At 37.7% G+C, this 15,426-nt stretch overlaps 1 protein-coding gene across 8 annotated transcripts in view; it reads left to right on the forward strand.

Moving 5' to 3' along the window:
- The window catches only part of LOC125835363 (helicase protein MOM1-like), a 58,803-nt gene extending 48,146 nt beyond the window's left edge, over nucleotides 1–10,657 (forward strand). For all 8 annotated transcript variants that reach the window (XM_049514480.1, XM_049514482.1, XM_049514483.1 and 5 more), the window contains 5 exons: nucleotides 4,291–4,395; nucleotides 6,000–7,964; nucleotides 8,324–8,938; nucleotides 9,015–9,240; nucleotides 9,501–10,657. In XM_049514480.1, coding sequence (XP_049370437.1) covers nucleotides 4,291–4,395; nucleotides 6,000–7,964; nucleotides 8,324–8,938; nucleotides 9,015–9,240; nucleotides 9,501–10,411 — 3,822 coding nt within the window. In that variant the 3' untranslated portion in view covers nucleotides 10,412–10,657. The remainder of the gene's footprint in view (nucleotides 1–4,290; nucleotides 4,396–5,999; nucleotides 7,965–8,323; nucleotides 8,939–9,014; nucleotides 9,241–9,500) is intronic.
- Nucleotides 10,658–15,426: the final 4,769 nt, after the last annotated feature.

Here is a 15,426-nt window from a genome sequence, read left to right on the forward strand (position 1 = left end):
TGGTAGGGTGTATACAAATAATGTTAAATAGAGTGTATTTTTTTGATAATGGTAACTTTACTTCTATATATCCACAGGTATACTACAACTAAAGTGTAGTTCCCCTTCAAAAGTATTACAACTTACAACTTGTAATTCAATTCTGTGCCTTACAAAAAGTTTAAAACATCACAAATATCTTTTGTTGGAGCTAATAGTTTTTGCTCACACCAAAAATAACAAAAGGCCTATACAATTCATTTTAAGATTCTGAATGTTGTTCTGAGTCCCCTCAAAGCATCTTTTGTTCCTCTCAATCCAAATTGACCACCAAATGCATGCCGGGACGATCTTCCATTTTTCTTCCTTCTTGCTCACATTACCATCCATATTCTAGCATATTAGAACATCTGCAATGCTTCCAGGTTTCACCCAACTAATCCCTTTCAAACTGATGAACATCCTCCAAAGCTGGTCTGTCCATTTGCAGTGCAAAAAAAGATGGTTGATTGTCTCAGCTTGTTCCCCACATAAAAAGCACCTAGCGGTTAGTCGGTGACCCTTTTGTTCAGATCATCATGAGTTAACATTGCTTCTTTGGCCAAAAGCCAGATGAAACAGTTAACTTTGTAGGGAATTTTTGGTTTCCGTATCATCTTACAATGCCAATCTCTTTCCTTCACCACTCTTACATTTAGCTCCCTGTATTTGACAGAAAAAATTCCCTTACTGTTTCAGTTCCATTCTAGTCTATCCACTTCTTCGGTCAGATTGTTGAATCTTGCTACTGAGTTATAGAAGTCTGTTATTCTCCCAAACTCCAAACCATTCAGAGGTCTCCTTAGATATAGATTCCATCCTTGTCCAGTCCACATCATGGCAACTGTGGCTTGTTGTTGCTGGCTTAGAGTGTATAGCTTCGGATGTTGTTGTTTCATTGTTAAATGCCCTTCCCACTTGTCATGCCAAAAAGAGGTTTTCTACCCATTTCCTATCCTCACCTTAGTTCTAATCTGCATCATTGGCCAAAGATTCCTAATGGCTCTCGAGACTGAACATCCATAGGGTGTTGTGACATTCTTAGTTATCCAATTATCTTCCATACCATACTTTGCAAGAATGGCTTCTTTCCACAACATTCCTTCTTCAGTAGCAAATTTCCACTACCATTTCATCATCAGGATTTGATTCTGCTTTTTCATATTCCTGATACTTAGACCTCCTGCTTTCTACCCATTTCCTATCCTCACCTTAGTTCTAATCAGCATCATTGGCCAAACATTCCTAATAGCTCTCGAGACTGAACATCCATAGGGTGTTGTGACATTCTTAGTTATCCAATTATCTTCCATACCATACTTTGCAAGAATGTCTTCTTTCCACAACATTCCTTCTTCAGTAGCAAATTTCCACTACCATTTCATCATCAGGATTTGATTCTGCTTTTTCATATTCCTGATACTTAGACCTCCTGCTTTCTTGTTCACTAACAGCTCCTCCCACTTGACTAGGTGATACTTCTTATCTTCATTCCCCTGCCATAAAAAGTTCCTTCTATGGACATCTATTTTCTTGCTAACACTAGCAGGCATTGGGAAAATGGACATCAAGTAGGAAGGCAATGTGTCTAATACACTGTTTACTAGGGTTAGTCTGCCTCCCCTGGAGAGGTATTGACTCTTCCAATTTGTAAGCCTTTGTACATTTTTCCACCACCCCATTCCAAATTGTTGCGGACTTACATTTAGCACCCAAAGGCATTCCAAGATATGTAGTTGGAAGCTCCCCTACTCTTCGTCCTAATTTGCTTGCTAGAGCATCTATCTCACTGACTCTGTTGATAGGGATATAAAACTCTTCCCCTAGTTTATATGTAACCCAAAGACTGCTTCAAAAATTATGAAGATGACCCTCAGTATCATAACTTGTTCCGCTTTTGTTTCACAAAATACTAAGGTGTCATCTGCATACTGTAAGTGTGTTACTTCTATACTATTTGTCTCGCTCAACTTGAAACCTCTAATTCACCTTTTCCCTCGTGCTTTATTTAGTAGATTGCTCATGCCCATCATTGCCACTATGAAAAAAAATGGAGACAAGGGATCACCCTGTCTCAAACTTCTCTGGGATGAAAAGAATCCATTTGGTTCCCTGTTTATTAGCACTGGGAATTTGACTGTGCTAATGCAATGCTCTATCCACTTGATCCCTTTTGTAATGCTTGCATTAACAATGCTTGTATTAATTATGCTTGCATTAATTATACATAGATTATTACTTATGCATTGTTTAGATTGGTGTATTATTAATAGCATGCATTGCATAAAAATATGTATTTCCAATGATATCCTCGACAATTATGATGGAAAAGATGTAAAAAGGATTTTGAGGGGTTATTGGGTCTTTAACCATGATAATGCATGCATTAAATCCCCTTGCATTACTAATACCTAGAAATCCATCATATTAGTAAATAGTAATACACACCTTAATACACAATAGCTATACATAGCATAAAAAAGTGTACCAAACAAGGTATTACTATGCATGCATTATTTTTGTTAATACACTCTACCAAACGACCCTTAAAGGGGAAAAGAAACCCCTATTGTCCATCTTCCATTGCATTGTTCCTCTCTCCTCCTTTTTGAAAGTCACCAGCGCTTCACTTCAGATCAGTACTTTGTACACAAAGCCATCGCTGGTGACTTTTGCTATTCTATCATCTTGTCTCCCTTCACCTTGATGTGTGCCCAGTGTAGGTGAGTTTTAAGGGTTGTTTCTTCCTCTGTTTCAATGAAGCCCCCCACATTGATCGCTGATTTTCTTGAAATCTTATGGGACCATAGGCTCAGGGGTAAGCCTAACACTCTTATCCACACCCAATCTCTCACTATATCTTTTGGCCAGCAACCTGTGGTTGGTCTCCACCAATCTAGGTTTAGATTCATCTTTTTCCAAACCCATGTTCCGGGCATGACATGCTCTGCTGCCACTTTTGTGGGAAACTTGATAGAAAGTGCCTGTCATTCATTACGAAGACGCTGACTCCTATGGCTGACTTCCAAGTGTTGCAAGCCGGCCTTACATCATTGAGAATTGGGATCTCTCGAAGTGGGTTCTGGAACTTGCCGACAGCGCATCTATTGAGAAGGTCTCTCTGATGTCGGTGTTTCATTCGTCACTCTTATGCTAGCACCTTCCACCTGTAAATGCACCTTCTTTGTGGATTCTGTCGTCCATCTACTGTTACGTATTGCCTCCCTGAAGGATGTTCCCAGTGGCTTCCCTTTGTTTAATAGTACTTTCTGCTCTGTTGTAGGCTCATAGGTGATTTTGCTATTTTATGAGCAATGTTTCCCCATCTCCCTTTGTATGAAGATTCCGGTGTAATAGTGCCTGTTTTGTTTTGTCCTTCAATAACAATGAAACTGACGTATCTGCCATTTTCATTGTATTTAAGGGTACAAAAGAATTCTGAATAGAGGTCCTTTACATTTCATCTTTTAACAGACTTCCCTTGGACGTTTGATGCCTCAATAAATACTGATATCAGCCATCTCAGCAGTTTAATGCTAATCTTCACTCTCCTCATTAAATTCCTGCTGCGTTCGGTCCACTCTATCATGTATCTGCTCCTTCTTTACATCTGATGATTTCATAAGACTTGAAACTCGTGTTGTAGTGTTATCCCCCATTGATACGGTTCCGGCCATGGTTGCCAGAAAGAGATCCCTTGGACGTGAAATAATTTGACTTTAGGTTGAAAGTTGGCTGACCTCGAAATTCGTGTGGGAGAGCATTCTCTCTTTCATCTTTACCTTTTCTAGACATTTCTTATGGTTTGCTGCTAGTTTTACAAAGTGCCTTTGATTTCTCATTGTTCTATTGGAGGCATTCAACCTGGTTCTTTTCTCTGTGTATGTTATTGATTTCTAATTGCTTTTTCTTTTTCAACAGTGCCATCTTGTTTGCTTTAATCCTCCATCTCATCCTGTAATTCAATTGTTACAACAGTGGTTTATTGGGCATTGTTTTAGCATCTACAAATTTTAATAATAATAACCAGGTTCTGATCCCTACCAAATTTCTTACTGCTAATTGTTTGTGTGAACCAGGCTTCAACCCTGAACTACTTGGTATTACCCTCTATGTAAATTTTAAAAAATGATTTTTCTGGAATGATTGACATACTTGTGGCATTTCCTATTTGCGAGAACTCTCTACTATAATATACCTAAATAATATGTTAGCCAAGGTATTATGTCCCACTCTTGGCTTGCTGGCCATGTGACCAACATTTAAATGCAGGATGCTGTCAAACATACAGTGGGAAAGTTTCTGGAATATGTAATGGAGAATCATCGTGTTAGTAGGGAACCTGCAACAATTCTACAGGCTTTCCAGTTATCTCTGGTCAGTATCTTTTTGTCTCCACTGCTCAGCCTTTCTGCTTGCATCTTTCTAAAAATTTATTTGTCAGTGGAATCGATCCTTCTCTTCATTGACTATCTTAATAGTTCAGGTAAACAATTATCAAGTCATAATAATTAGGAATCTAAAAAATGAGGATATTATTTTTATAAATTTCATGTAGCTCAATATTCTTATATTTAAGACCCTTTTATTAATATAAAGTCGATAAGAAGCTAAGTTGCTCGGACTCGGGTGCGGGTGTCCGATATGGGTGTGGATCTAGAGGTCGGATCCTCTATGAACTAAATTTTAAGATTCGGTGATATGGATCCATGTCTGGATACGGGTGCGGGGATTTGGCTAAAAACAGAGTTATAAAACCTAAATTTTGAGATATTATGTAGAGAACTCGAGGAGAAAATCATGATCAAGAGGAGAATCTTGGAAGAGATAAAAGGAAAGGGATTGGCGACAAAATATTATATATTCAAGGTATTCCATTTTCATCAATTTCAATTTATATATAAAAGGAAGGTTTTGATTACAGAAATCATTAAATCTGTCCAAAATTTCTCCCTCGAATTTGGTCAAAGTATCCAAAACCGGTTGACCAAATCGGGTACGGATTCCACACCCACACCCATGTCGTGTCGATACGGGTGCGGCACCGAAAGTGAAGAATCTCAAGGCACAAACACTAGGTGGTTTCTTACCACCTATCCAAGCTTTGGTGACCCAATACCTGTGTGGGTGGGAGGTAACAAGCTACCCATGGAATTAGTCTAGGTGGCACAAGCTGACCAGGTCACCATGATTATGAAAACAGTAAATAATAATACACTGTTTGATTGGTGTTTTTGTTTCCTACATAACTAATATGCGTATGTTATGTAGGACTATTGTATTGAGAAAATTCTCTAATATGCCATCAAACTTTGAGAAAAGGCTCATTTATGCCTTCATTTGAAAGTTTGGCTGATCTATGCCATTTCCATATGAGAAAAGGCTCATCCATGCCATTATGTGTTAACTGAAAAATGTATTGATTTTGCTTAACTTTTTTTGACATGTTAATCTTTTTTTTTAAAAGGAAAAAGGCTCAAATATGTCATCAAACTTTGAGAAAAGGCTCATCTATGCCATTCGTTAAAAGTTTGGCTCATGTATGCTATTTCAGTGAGCAAATAATGGCATTAATGAGCCTTTTCTCAAACGAAAATGAGATAGATGAGCCAAGCTTTTTATGGATGACCTAAATGAGTCTCAAAGTTCGATGACATATTTGAGCCTTTTCCCTTTATTATTTTATGTGGAAAAAAGTTGGAATAGGAATACAAGGATTAGTATTACACAGATTAAAACACTCCTAATATGTCCAAAATAACCAACATGTATTAAATCATCATTTTCTATAAGTAAGCAATACACATCTTAATACCTGCATAACAAAAAGCAATACACATCTTAATCCACAATCCCTGCATTATTAATCTCCGCACGTTGTCTCTACACCAAACTACCCTTAGTGTGCTTCTTGCTTCAAGCAAAATCATCTTTCCTGTCGCTGTGATTCTTCTTATTTGACATTTACTGTGAATTCTCAGTGTTGGGTTGCAGCTTCAATCTTAAAGCAAAAAATTGACAAAGAGGAGACATTCTTGCTAGCCAAGCAGTACTTACAATTTGGATGCACCGAAGAAGAGACAAACAATGTCTGTCTGAAGATCCGTTCCTTGAAAAAGTTGTTCCTGCACCGGTTGGATCAAAATGATAATGCTTCAAGTTCTTCTAAGTGTTCTTTATTAGCTGCCAGAACCGTTGCAGAAAAGCCATCAACAGGAAGCATGTCACAAGTTGTGGAATCTCCCCAGCTGAATGTGCAAAAGGAAATGGAAGAAAGATTGCAAGGTAAAAAATTATACAGGGAATGCATTATGACGCCTAAAAAAGAACTTGTGGATATTGAACGGGAAACTTTCATTAAGGAAGTCCAGTGTAGATGTGAGAGGCGAATGTCAAACCTGGTACAAAAGCAAAAGGAGGAAATTGAAGAGTTCCAGAAAATATGGGAAAAGAAGAAGGAAGAGCTTGTGCAGGATTACAGATTGCAGTTTGCTGTTCTTCGGTCTGTACATGGTAAGACTGCTGTAATGAAGGATAAACTAAAAAATTCAGAAACTGAATTTTCAAGAAAAATGCAAGAGCTCAAATACAGCAAGGATCAGAAACTTAAAGAGCTTGAGGTAGAACACTCTGCTATGAAGAACAAGGAAAGGCAAAAGGCTTCTTTGTGGTTGGCCGAAGCAAATTCCTTTAGGGGTGTTGGATCTCATCCGATAGATGGCATAGGGTGCTCTCAGGAAAATGTAAATGTCTCACTCAATTCTCCCAAGACTGTTCACCCTGTAACTGGACATCATGTTAAGGAACTGAATGCAGGTAATATTTTGGATAACACGCAGTCTGATGTACTTGCATCTACTTCTGATGAGTCGGATATTCTTCCTATTGAATCTACAAGTGTTTTAACAACTCCAGCAACAGAGGACCAAGCTGGGGTCAAGTCTGTCGATGGAGGATTGGCTATATCCAAGCGGTCTAATGAAGTGGGTGATCCAGATGTACCTTCATCTACTTATGACAAGTTGAATATTCTTCCTATAGAAGCGACAAATGTTTTAACAATGCCAGCAATGGAGGAGCAAGTTGAGATTGTGTCCATGGCTGAAGTGTTGGTTGCTAAATCCAATCAGCTAGAGCCTAATGAAGGAGGTGATTTATGTTGTAGTTCAGAGGGAATTGGAGCACTGGGTGCTAGATCCAAGAAGCCCAATGAAGTAGGTTATCCAGACCTACCAGCATCTACTTCCAATGAGTCAAATATTCTTCCTGTTGAAACATCAAATGTTTTAACAATGCCAGCTATGGAAAAGCAACTTGAGATCGCGTCCACAGCTGGTGCGTTGGTAACCAAATCCAACCTGCCTAAAGAAGTCGGTGATTTTGGTGGTAGTTCAGAGGAAATTGGAGCATTAAGTGCTAGTTCCAAGCAGGCTATTGAAGTAGGTGATCCAGATGTACCTGCATCTACTTCCAATATGTCAAATATTCTTCCCATTGAAGGTTCAAATGTTTTAACTACGCCAGCAGCTGAGGAGCAAGTTGAAATCACCTCTAGCACTGGAGCATTGGTTGCTAGATCCAAGCAGCCTAATGAAGTGGGTGATTCAGGTGGCAGTTCAGCGGAAATTGTTTCTGTGTTTCCTCTGCCTCATGAAGAACATACTGAGGTTCTATTAGAGGATCCACCTAGAGAACATTTGTCGGAGGTATCTGGACTGGGTTTTGTTCTGGGGAATGATAATTCAGAAGTAAATGTTACTGAAGAATTGAATACGGAACATGATAGTCCGGAAAATAATTCTCATTTGCTAAATGATGAAGATAACCCGAGAGATGCAGTTAGATCCACTGATACAAACTCAATTTCTCCTCTGAAATTGGTAGTTGACTTGCCTTTGGTAGAAGCAGTTCTTTGTTCTGATGATGGTTCTTTGACTCAAAATCAAGTAAGTGGCCTTTGTTCGAAATTTATATGGTGTTTGTATTGTGTTATTGTGTAGAACATCTGGGTTCAGAATCTGGGCACAGGTATATATGATCTTCCTAGGAAAAGTAAAAAATGTCTCAAATTGCAAAGACATGCTCTGTTTAGATAATTTTGAGCTAGTAATTGGCAAGTTATCTCTTAGTTTTGTTCCAAGCTGTAGAACAGGTAATTTGTACCAATTTGTCGGTGACTTGCAGTTCTACCCTCCAAAAAACACATGTATTTTTTCCTGATATATTGTGGAAAAATATTGGGTGTTCCGTATTGATGATTTTGCACTTAAAACTGGATCAGCTAAATCAGTTTGAATGTTTCCAGTTTTCAGGAGATAATCTCTCTCATGAGATGCCACTCCCAGAAAATCAGAGGGGAACTCAAGTTGAAGTTGATGCCGGGCAGTATGGAACCAACAGTTCTGATGCTGTGTTAATTAGTAGTTCTGAGCAACAGCTGCCAGCTTCTGATGGTTTTTCGCTTGCTGCTCACGATCCACCGAGCGACATTATGCATGATACCCCTAATGATGGAAGGAGCTTTATGCCAAACCTTGGATCTTCTCATCATTTGGATGGGGAGACGATGGAACCTTTACAGGCAGGTGGTAATTCGGACGAGGATCCATCTGTCTATGTTGAGAATTTCTCAGAAGTCAGTAGAGCGGATCCTCAACCGATTTCAGAACAGGGTGCATCTTCCCATAATATTGGAACTCCAGTTCAACTGCCAGGTTCCACTGAGCTTCTTAGTCGAGCAGTCCTGCAACATAACAGTAATGCTGCCGTTGTTCAAGGACCCAGGAATATACCAGTTCATCCTGACCATCAGATGGCCACTTGGAATTCAACTCTTCCTTTCAATGCTGATCCTCTGCACAAAGATTGGGAAAGGATACATAAAGAAAGAGAACAAGGCACCAAGATTCTTGAGGACATGGTTAATTCCAATTTTGTTCTTTTTGATTCTTTGCTCCTAGTCCTTTATTTCTTAAAGTTCTTCTCTTTTTTAACAGAAGTTGCGTCTGAGATCTGATTGCGAGAAGGAGATAGAGGAAATGATTGCCCAAATCCGTAAGAAATATGATCATAAACTTCAAGAGGCTGAGGCAGCATTTCTTCGGAAGAAGAAAGAACTTGATGTTAATCAGAACAAAGTTCTCATGAATAAGCTCTTGGCAGATGCTTTTAGATGCAAGTGCATGAATCTTAAACCTTCGGGGTTCTCAGGCATGCATCAAGGTATGCAATTAATGTTGGTTATGCATTTCCAATGAGTAGTCAAGTTTTCTTGTCATAATTTTGAACGGACAGTTGCGTCCAGATTTTACTTGGAGTACATTTTTAATTTCCTTATAGGGGTCTCCCATTACATATATCATCAGGGTGATAGAAAAATGGTGTTAATTTTTGCAACTTTGCTAGGTTATACAAGTCAGGCTAGTAATTTCTCAAGTAAAAATATCTTTTCTTGTGTACTGAAGTATTATTGTTCTTTGTAGTTGTGCCTTCTAGTTATTTGCAGCATCTCCATCAGGTATCCCAGCAGCCTAATTTGAGGTCTTCTCCTGTGACTGGTTCATCTTCAGCTAGCCAACAAAGTTCTGTCCCAGTTTCTTTGAGAGCTTCCTCTATCACCAGTTTGTCTTCAGCTGGCCAAGCACAGGTTAGACAGGAGACTTCTGTCCCCTCTAATCGTTCAGTACATTCTGGTGGGATTTCTCAGCCTACAGTAAGATGTGCACCAGTTACTGGGTTATCTTTAACTGGCCAACCTGCACCTACTCAGCAGACAGTTGCTGTTAGTCGTTCAACAGCACATTCTGCAGGAACTCCTGGCAGGCCACCTCTCATCTGTGCAATTACCCCTTCCACTGGGAATCTTAGGGTAGCTAGCGAGATCCGTGCTCCAGCCCCCCATCTTCAGCCTTTCAGGACTCCTTCATCCATGTCTTCTAGCAGCAGCCCGTCAACCATTGCTCATAGTATGCAAAATCACCCGCAGTCCACTTACATGGCTGCATCATCACCCTCACTTCCCCGATTAACTTCTCTGCAAACATTATCACCATCCCCATCCCAACGTCTGCAACATCAGATACCTATACCAATGGTTCCACAGTTAGCTGTAGATCTTTCTAGTTCTCGGAATGTGCCTCCGCAGCATGACATTGGTGGATTGCCTGCTACACGAAATCCGTCTATCTCTGCTCAGGAATTGCTTTTTAATGTGGAGAGTCAACCTCATGCAAACAGGCCGAACATTCTGCCACCTTTACCAGATGTGGACCCTGACTTTGATTTATTGGACCTATCTGAATTTCAAATACTGGATAGTATACAGGGAGTTTCTACTTCCTCAGCCGGAGCTACTAATGTAACTGATGTTGTCTGTGTGTCTGATGATGACTGATCTGTTGACAATGAAGTGTATTTTGTTGTCCGTGGGTCAGTTTTATCACATGTTTGTAAAAATGAATTTAAGAAAAGATCAGAAAGGAAGAGAAAGGTAAGAGGAGGAAGCTTAACAAGATTAAATAGGATTTGCATGTCCTTTCCCCCTCCCCCATTTTTTTCCTCCAGGATTCCATGAATGCGGCTGTAAATGGATCATTAATCTTTCTATATTATAATAATAGGACGCAATATAATCTCTTCATGTGTTCTCTCATTTGTTGTGTGTTCTATATAGATGTTTGGTTTATACATGCTAAGAGGCTTTTGATTGATGTTTGAGTTGTACTTGGAAAAAATGAGTATTTGAAGTTGAAAGGTATGATTGTGAGAGCTGAAATTGTGTTCGACTTGAACTTCACTTGAAAATTGAAGATTTTTGTAATCTGTTTTTCACTTGAAATATTCCTTCAAACTAATCACTTTTAAATACTGAAATTCTATTTAGGCCCCAAGTTTCTGGTGCTGCGGTTCAATGTTAGTTTACAAAGTCTGCTCTAAAGAATTTGTTTGGATTGATTTCCAAGGTAAAGACTTCAAGCTGATCTAAGAACACTATAATATGCAGTTCTGGCTAAAACGGAAATTAACATAAAAAGGGATTTAACCATTCATTTAGGGTGTGTTTGTGATGAAGGGAAATGTTTTTAATGAAATAATTTATTCAGTAGGTAAGCACAAATTAGTGTTCCAAAAATATTTATACGTGGGAGTTGAGACTCTGGTGGTAGGGAGGAGACTGAGTTTGGTTGGGGGTGGTGGGGGGGGGGGGAGTGGAGTGGAAATACGTATCATAAAACTTTTATTTTCTTGTTTTCCTAAAATATATTTTGATCAAATATGAGAAAAAATTCATCTATACCAAAAACACCCTTAAGGTTTAAGACCTAGGCATCTTTACAAGGGGAAATTAAGTAGGCGTTTGGCCGTGCGATGTCATATCACAATATAAAATCGTGAGATGAAATTAACATTTGAACATGCGATTTTACGATGATTTCATATCATGAATGAAATTTCATATTCTCCAAAACTTATGATTTGAGATTTTTTCAAATATAAAAATTGAACCACAAGTTTATATTTTGTTAAAACAACTCCACATTTATATCTACTAACCATTTATTTCATATGTAAATAAAAATTTTATAATCATATCATTACCTTATAAAAATTAATATTCTCACCAACATAAAACTTATTATTACATTAAATTTGGTGAATATAAATGATAAAATAGGAATTGATTTGGTGAATATAAATAAAAATGGATGGAGTAATATTTTTTTGTAAATAAATAAGAATGGAGACATATTACTTTCCAAATATTTCTCTAAATACTTCTATCCATGACAAGCTGTGTTATCGTTGGAGAATTCTCACGTCTAGAATTAGAGAAATCAAGTTAATTATACTTAGAGTTCTACTACAATACATATTACTACTATGATAATAAAGCAATTATAAATAATCTAATTCTGGTCGTAACCTAATTGTAGTAGCCTAGTTGATATAAGTGACCTAAATGTAGAGTGACTCTAACTCCGTCGTACACGTTGATTGGACTAGGTTGTTCAACCTGGTCCGTGTCTTCAGTTTCCTTTATCTTCAACACTGCCCCTCAAGCTAGAGAGTGGAGGAACAGTTACTCCTAGCTTGGTTTGAAAATCCAGCAAAAACTTATTTTGTCAATGCTTCGGTAGGAATGTGATGTCAAGTCGTTGCTTGTGGTAGTTCATTTGAACATTGATACGAGTAGTCCCACTAGTAAAAACATTTAAGAGCAATATGCATATTTTTACCACAGATTTGACATGACTCAATATTGTTCCTCTCCTTATTTCTACTTGAAAAACTTTGATTGTTCGTAGAACCTGGTCCATTTTTTACTGTTTTAAGAACCTGTTCCTTGTCCAACAGGCTTTAAACCTCTTCCTCTGGAGTTGATGGTGTTGTTTTCTCTTCCCTTGCCTCTTTGGACAGAGAATACCATGTTATGATTTTATTGTGGCGTCTATTCTTTATCTTCCCTTATATCAAAACCCGTGAAAGCACTAACAACTTGATTAAGGGTGGGATATGATGTCTTACCTAATATGATAGTCATGAAGGTTTTGTATTTGAGACCTAAACCTCTAGTAATATTGATTTCTTTGTTATGTTCATCCACAAGTTTGTGAATGGCTGCAAGGTCATCACATATGCCTTTGAATTACTTAATGTATTCATTAATCCTTTAAGTTTCTAGCCTAACACTTTGTAGTTGTTGTTTAAGCTGAAACTTTTTATCTTTTGTTGCTTGAAGATAAACTTCTTCCAAGCATTCCGACATCTCCTTGGCAGTTGAGCAGCCCACAATTAGGTACATGTTTTCTTCTATCAAGGTGTCTGAGATCCAACTCCTTAGCAACACATTTTTCTCTTTCTAGTCATCAATGTTGCCACTATCTTTTGCATCCTTCTTAAACGCTACAACTTTCCCAGCAATCTGTTTAGTGGAACAACTACTTTTACTTGGTTCATTCTCTGTGATGAGATAGGTTAGTCTCATCAAGTGAATCAATTGAGATATTTGTGTCCTCCAAATGAGATAGTTTGTTGGCTTAAGTTTAATGGAGCAAGCGACAATGAGTTGGTGAAGTGAGGAGGTCGACATAGTATTGGTAGAGGGCGTCATTGTATTTGAACGTGTGATTCTTTTTTTTTGGATCAATATTCAGAGAGCGGAAGAGCTTTTAAGCTCTGATACCATATAGAATTCTTATGTCTAGGATTAGAGAAATCAAGAATTGTATTGATGATTAAAATTGTAGAGTACATGCTCCTTATATAGGGAGAGAATTGTAGAATTCTAAGTTAAGTATAATTAGAATCCTACTACAATACATATTAATACTATAATAATAAAATAATTATAAATAATCTAAACCTAGTACAAGAAGTAGCAGCCTAGTTGATGTAAGTGACCTAACCTAAAGTGACTCTAAGTCCACCGTGCACATTAATTGGATGTCACAACCCAGGGGTACACGTACCCTAGATGTAACATGACGTACTTGACCCCGAAGGGGTCTCATACAAGCCCTTAGAATATCACAACATAAAATAATAGAAAAGTATGAAAATTTTAAAAACTTTATCCATACAATCGAAATCTTTTATAAAAGCAAGTGGAAGTCTTACTACACTTTGTCTCAAACCATCTTATACAACTTTTGAATAAACTCTTGGGACATTGCCCATGCAATAGTCTCAAAACATGGAAATAAAAGACATAAAGGAAGTAGTGGCTTTGTCCTCGAAGCTATGAGGACTCACCAAATCTTCAACTCCTTGCTCCTTAGAAACCTATCCTCAAGAATGGAACTCAATCATCGAACCCTACATTTGATAAGAATGTAGGTAAAGTATGCGTTAGTACAAAATGTACTAAATATGTTAGCTAGCATAACATCTTAAGAGCATAACATAAGGGTTAGTCAAAATAAGACATAATCCATACTTATAAGAGATAATAATATGGTCATAAGCATAATTTCCAACATGAGCATCATATAAGTATTATTCAACTCTTAATCTTCCATATCATAAGAGAACTACTTCTCAAGTAACCTCAAAGCATACTTGTGCAATGCATGAGTAAGACCTCATAATCCCATCCAAGCTAAGTATCCCTTTTTGGTCATCATAAACATAGTCTATATCCATATTCAAGTCTTAGGCTTTCATATCATAAGAGCATTATACTCTTAAGTAACCTCAAATCATACTTGTGCAATGCATGAATGAAACTCCATAATCCCACTCACACTAAGCATAACCTTGAACTCATCATAATCATACTTACCCTCCTTTGGTCTCATTCTTAGCTTACTTCATATAGACAAGGAGACTATCACCTTTAGTAAATCATATCATGGAAGGCAATTATAGCAACAACCCAAGCTAAACATATACATCATATAAGAGAACACTTCATAAGTAGCTTCAAGTCATACTTGTGCAATGCATGGATAAGACCCCATAATCCTGCCCACACTACGTACCACTTTAGGCTATCATACTCAAATGACTATTATTTATCATTCTAGACTACCAAAGAATAGCACATTATTAGGCTAGACCAAGCTATCACAGGAAATATATTAATCATGCAAGTCCAAGATATTCTAGGAGGGGTACAAATGTTCCATCCTAGATACCATGCAAACATTCTATGATGCTAATGCAAGCTACCCTTAGGAGAGTATGAATTCTCAATCCTAAGCTACCATGAAATGGTCTTGGCCTAACCAAGTTATGCTATCATGAAGGCATTCTAAAATGCTAGTTCAAGCTACCCTTAAGAGAGTATGTGTCCTCAACCCTAGGCTACCATGACTACCACTAACTCAAGCTACCATGGAAGAATCCTACAATGCTAATTCAAGCTACTCTTAGGAGAGTATGGTTCCTCCATCCTAAGCTATCAATCTTGGTCTTGTATTACCAAGTCAAGTTGTACATGAAGGGATCATATGTCACAACTTCAAGCTATTCTAGCCTAACATGCTTTGATTCATTTTAGGTGATTAACTCTTCAACCTAGAATCATTCTATGTGAGAAGACCTTTCACATTCTACATACATATCTAGATTACAGGACATTCTAGTCATAAGCTTCATCTTTAAGCAATTCTAATTATAATTCATCATATAGCCCCAATCTAAATCATTACTAGTCATGATCCATCATATATACTTTACCCTAATTTAATTCATGTTCACATACTTCTATTCTTGAACAATCAATTCTAGAAGATCACCTATGAATCTTCAATTTCACTTCACAAGGCATAAACCCACAGTCTTCAATTAAACTAGGGTTAGCCATGAAAAGCATATAAATTCATCATAATATCATAATTTAATGCTAAATCAATCATAAATAAGTATTATCCACTCAATTGGAATCATACTCAACACTACCCACAA

Source organism: Solanum verrucosum, unplaced genomic scaffold (assembly GCF_900185275.1).
Source record: "Solanum verrucosum unplaced genomic scaffold, falcon-dt-bn FXZP01000098.1, whole genome shotgun sequence".
NCBI lineage: Eukaryota > Viridiplantae > Streptophyta > Magnoliopsida > Solanales > Solanaceae > Solanum > Solanum verrucosum.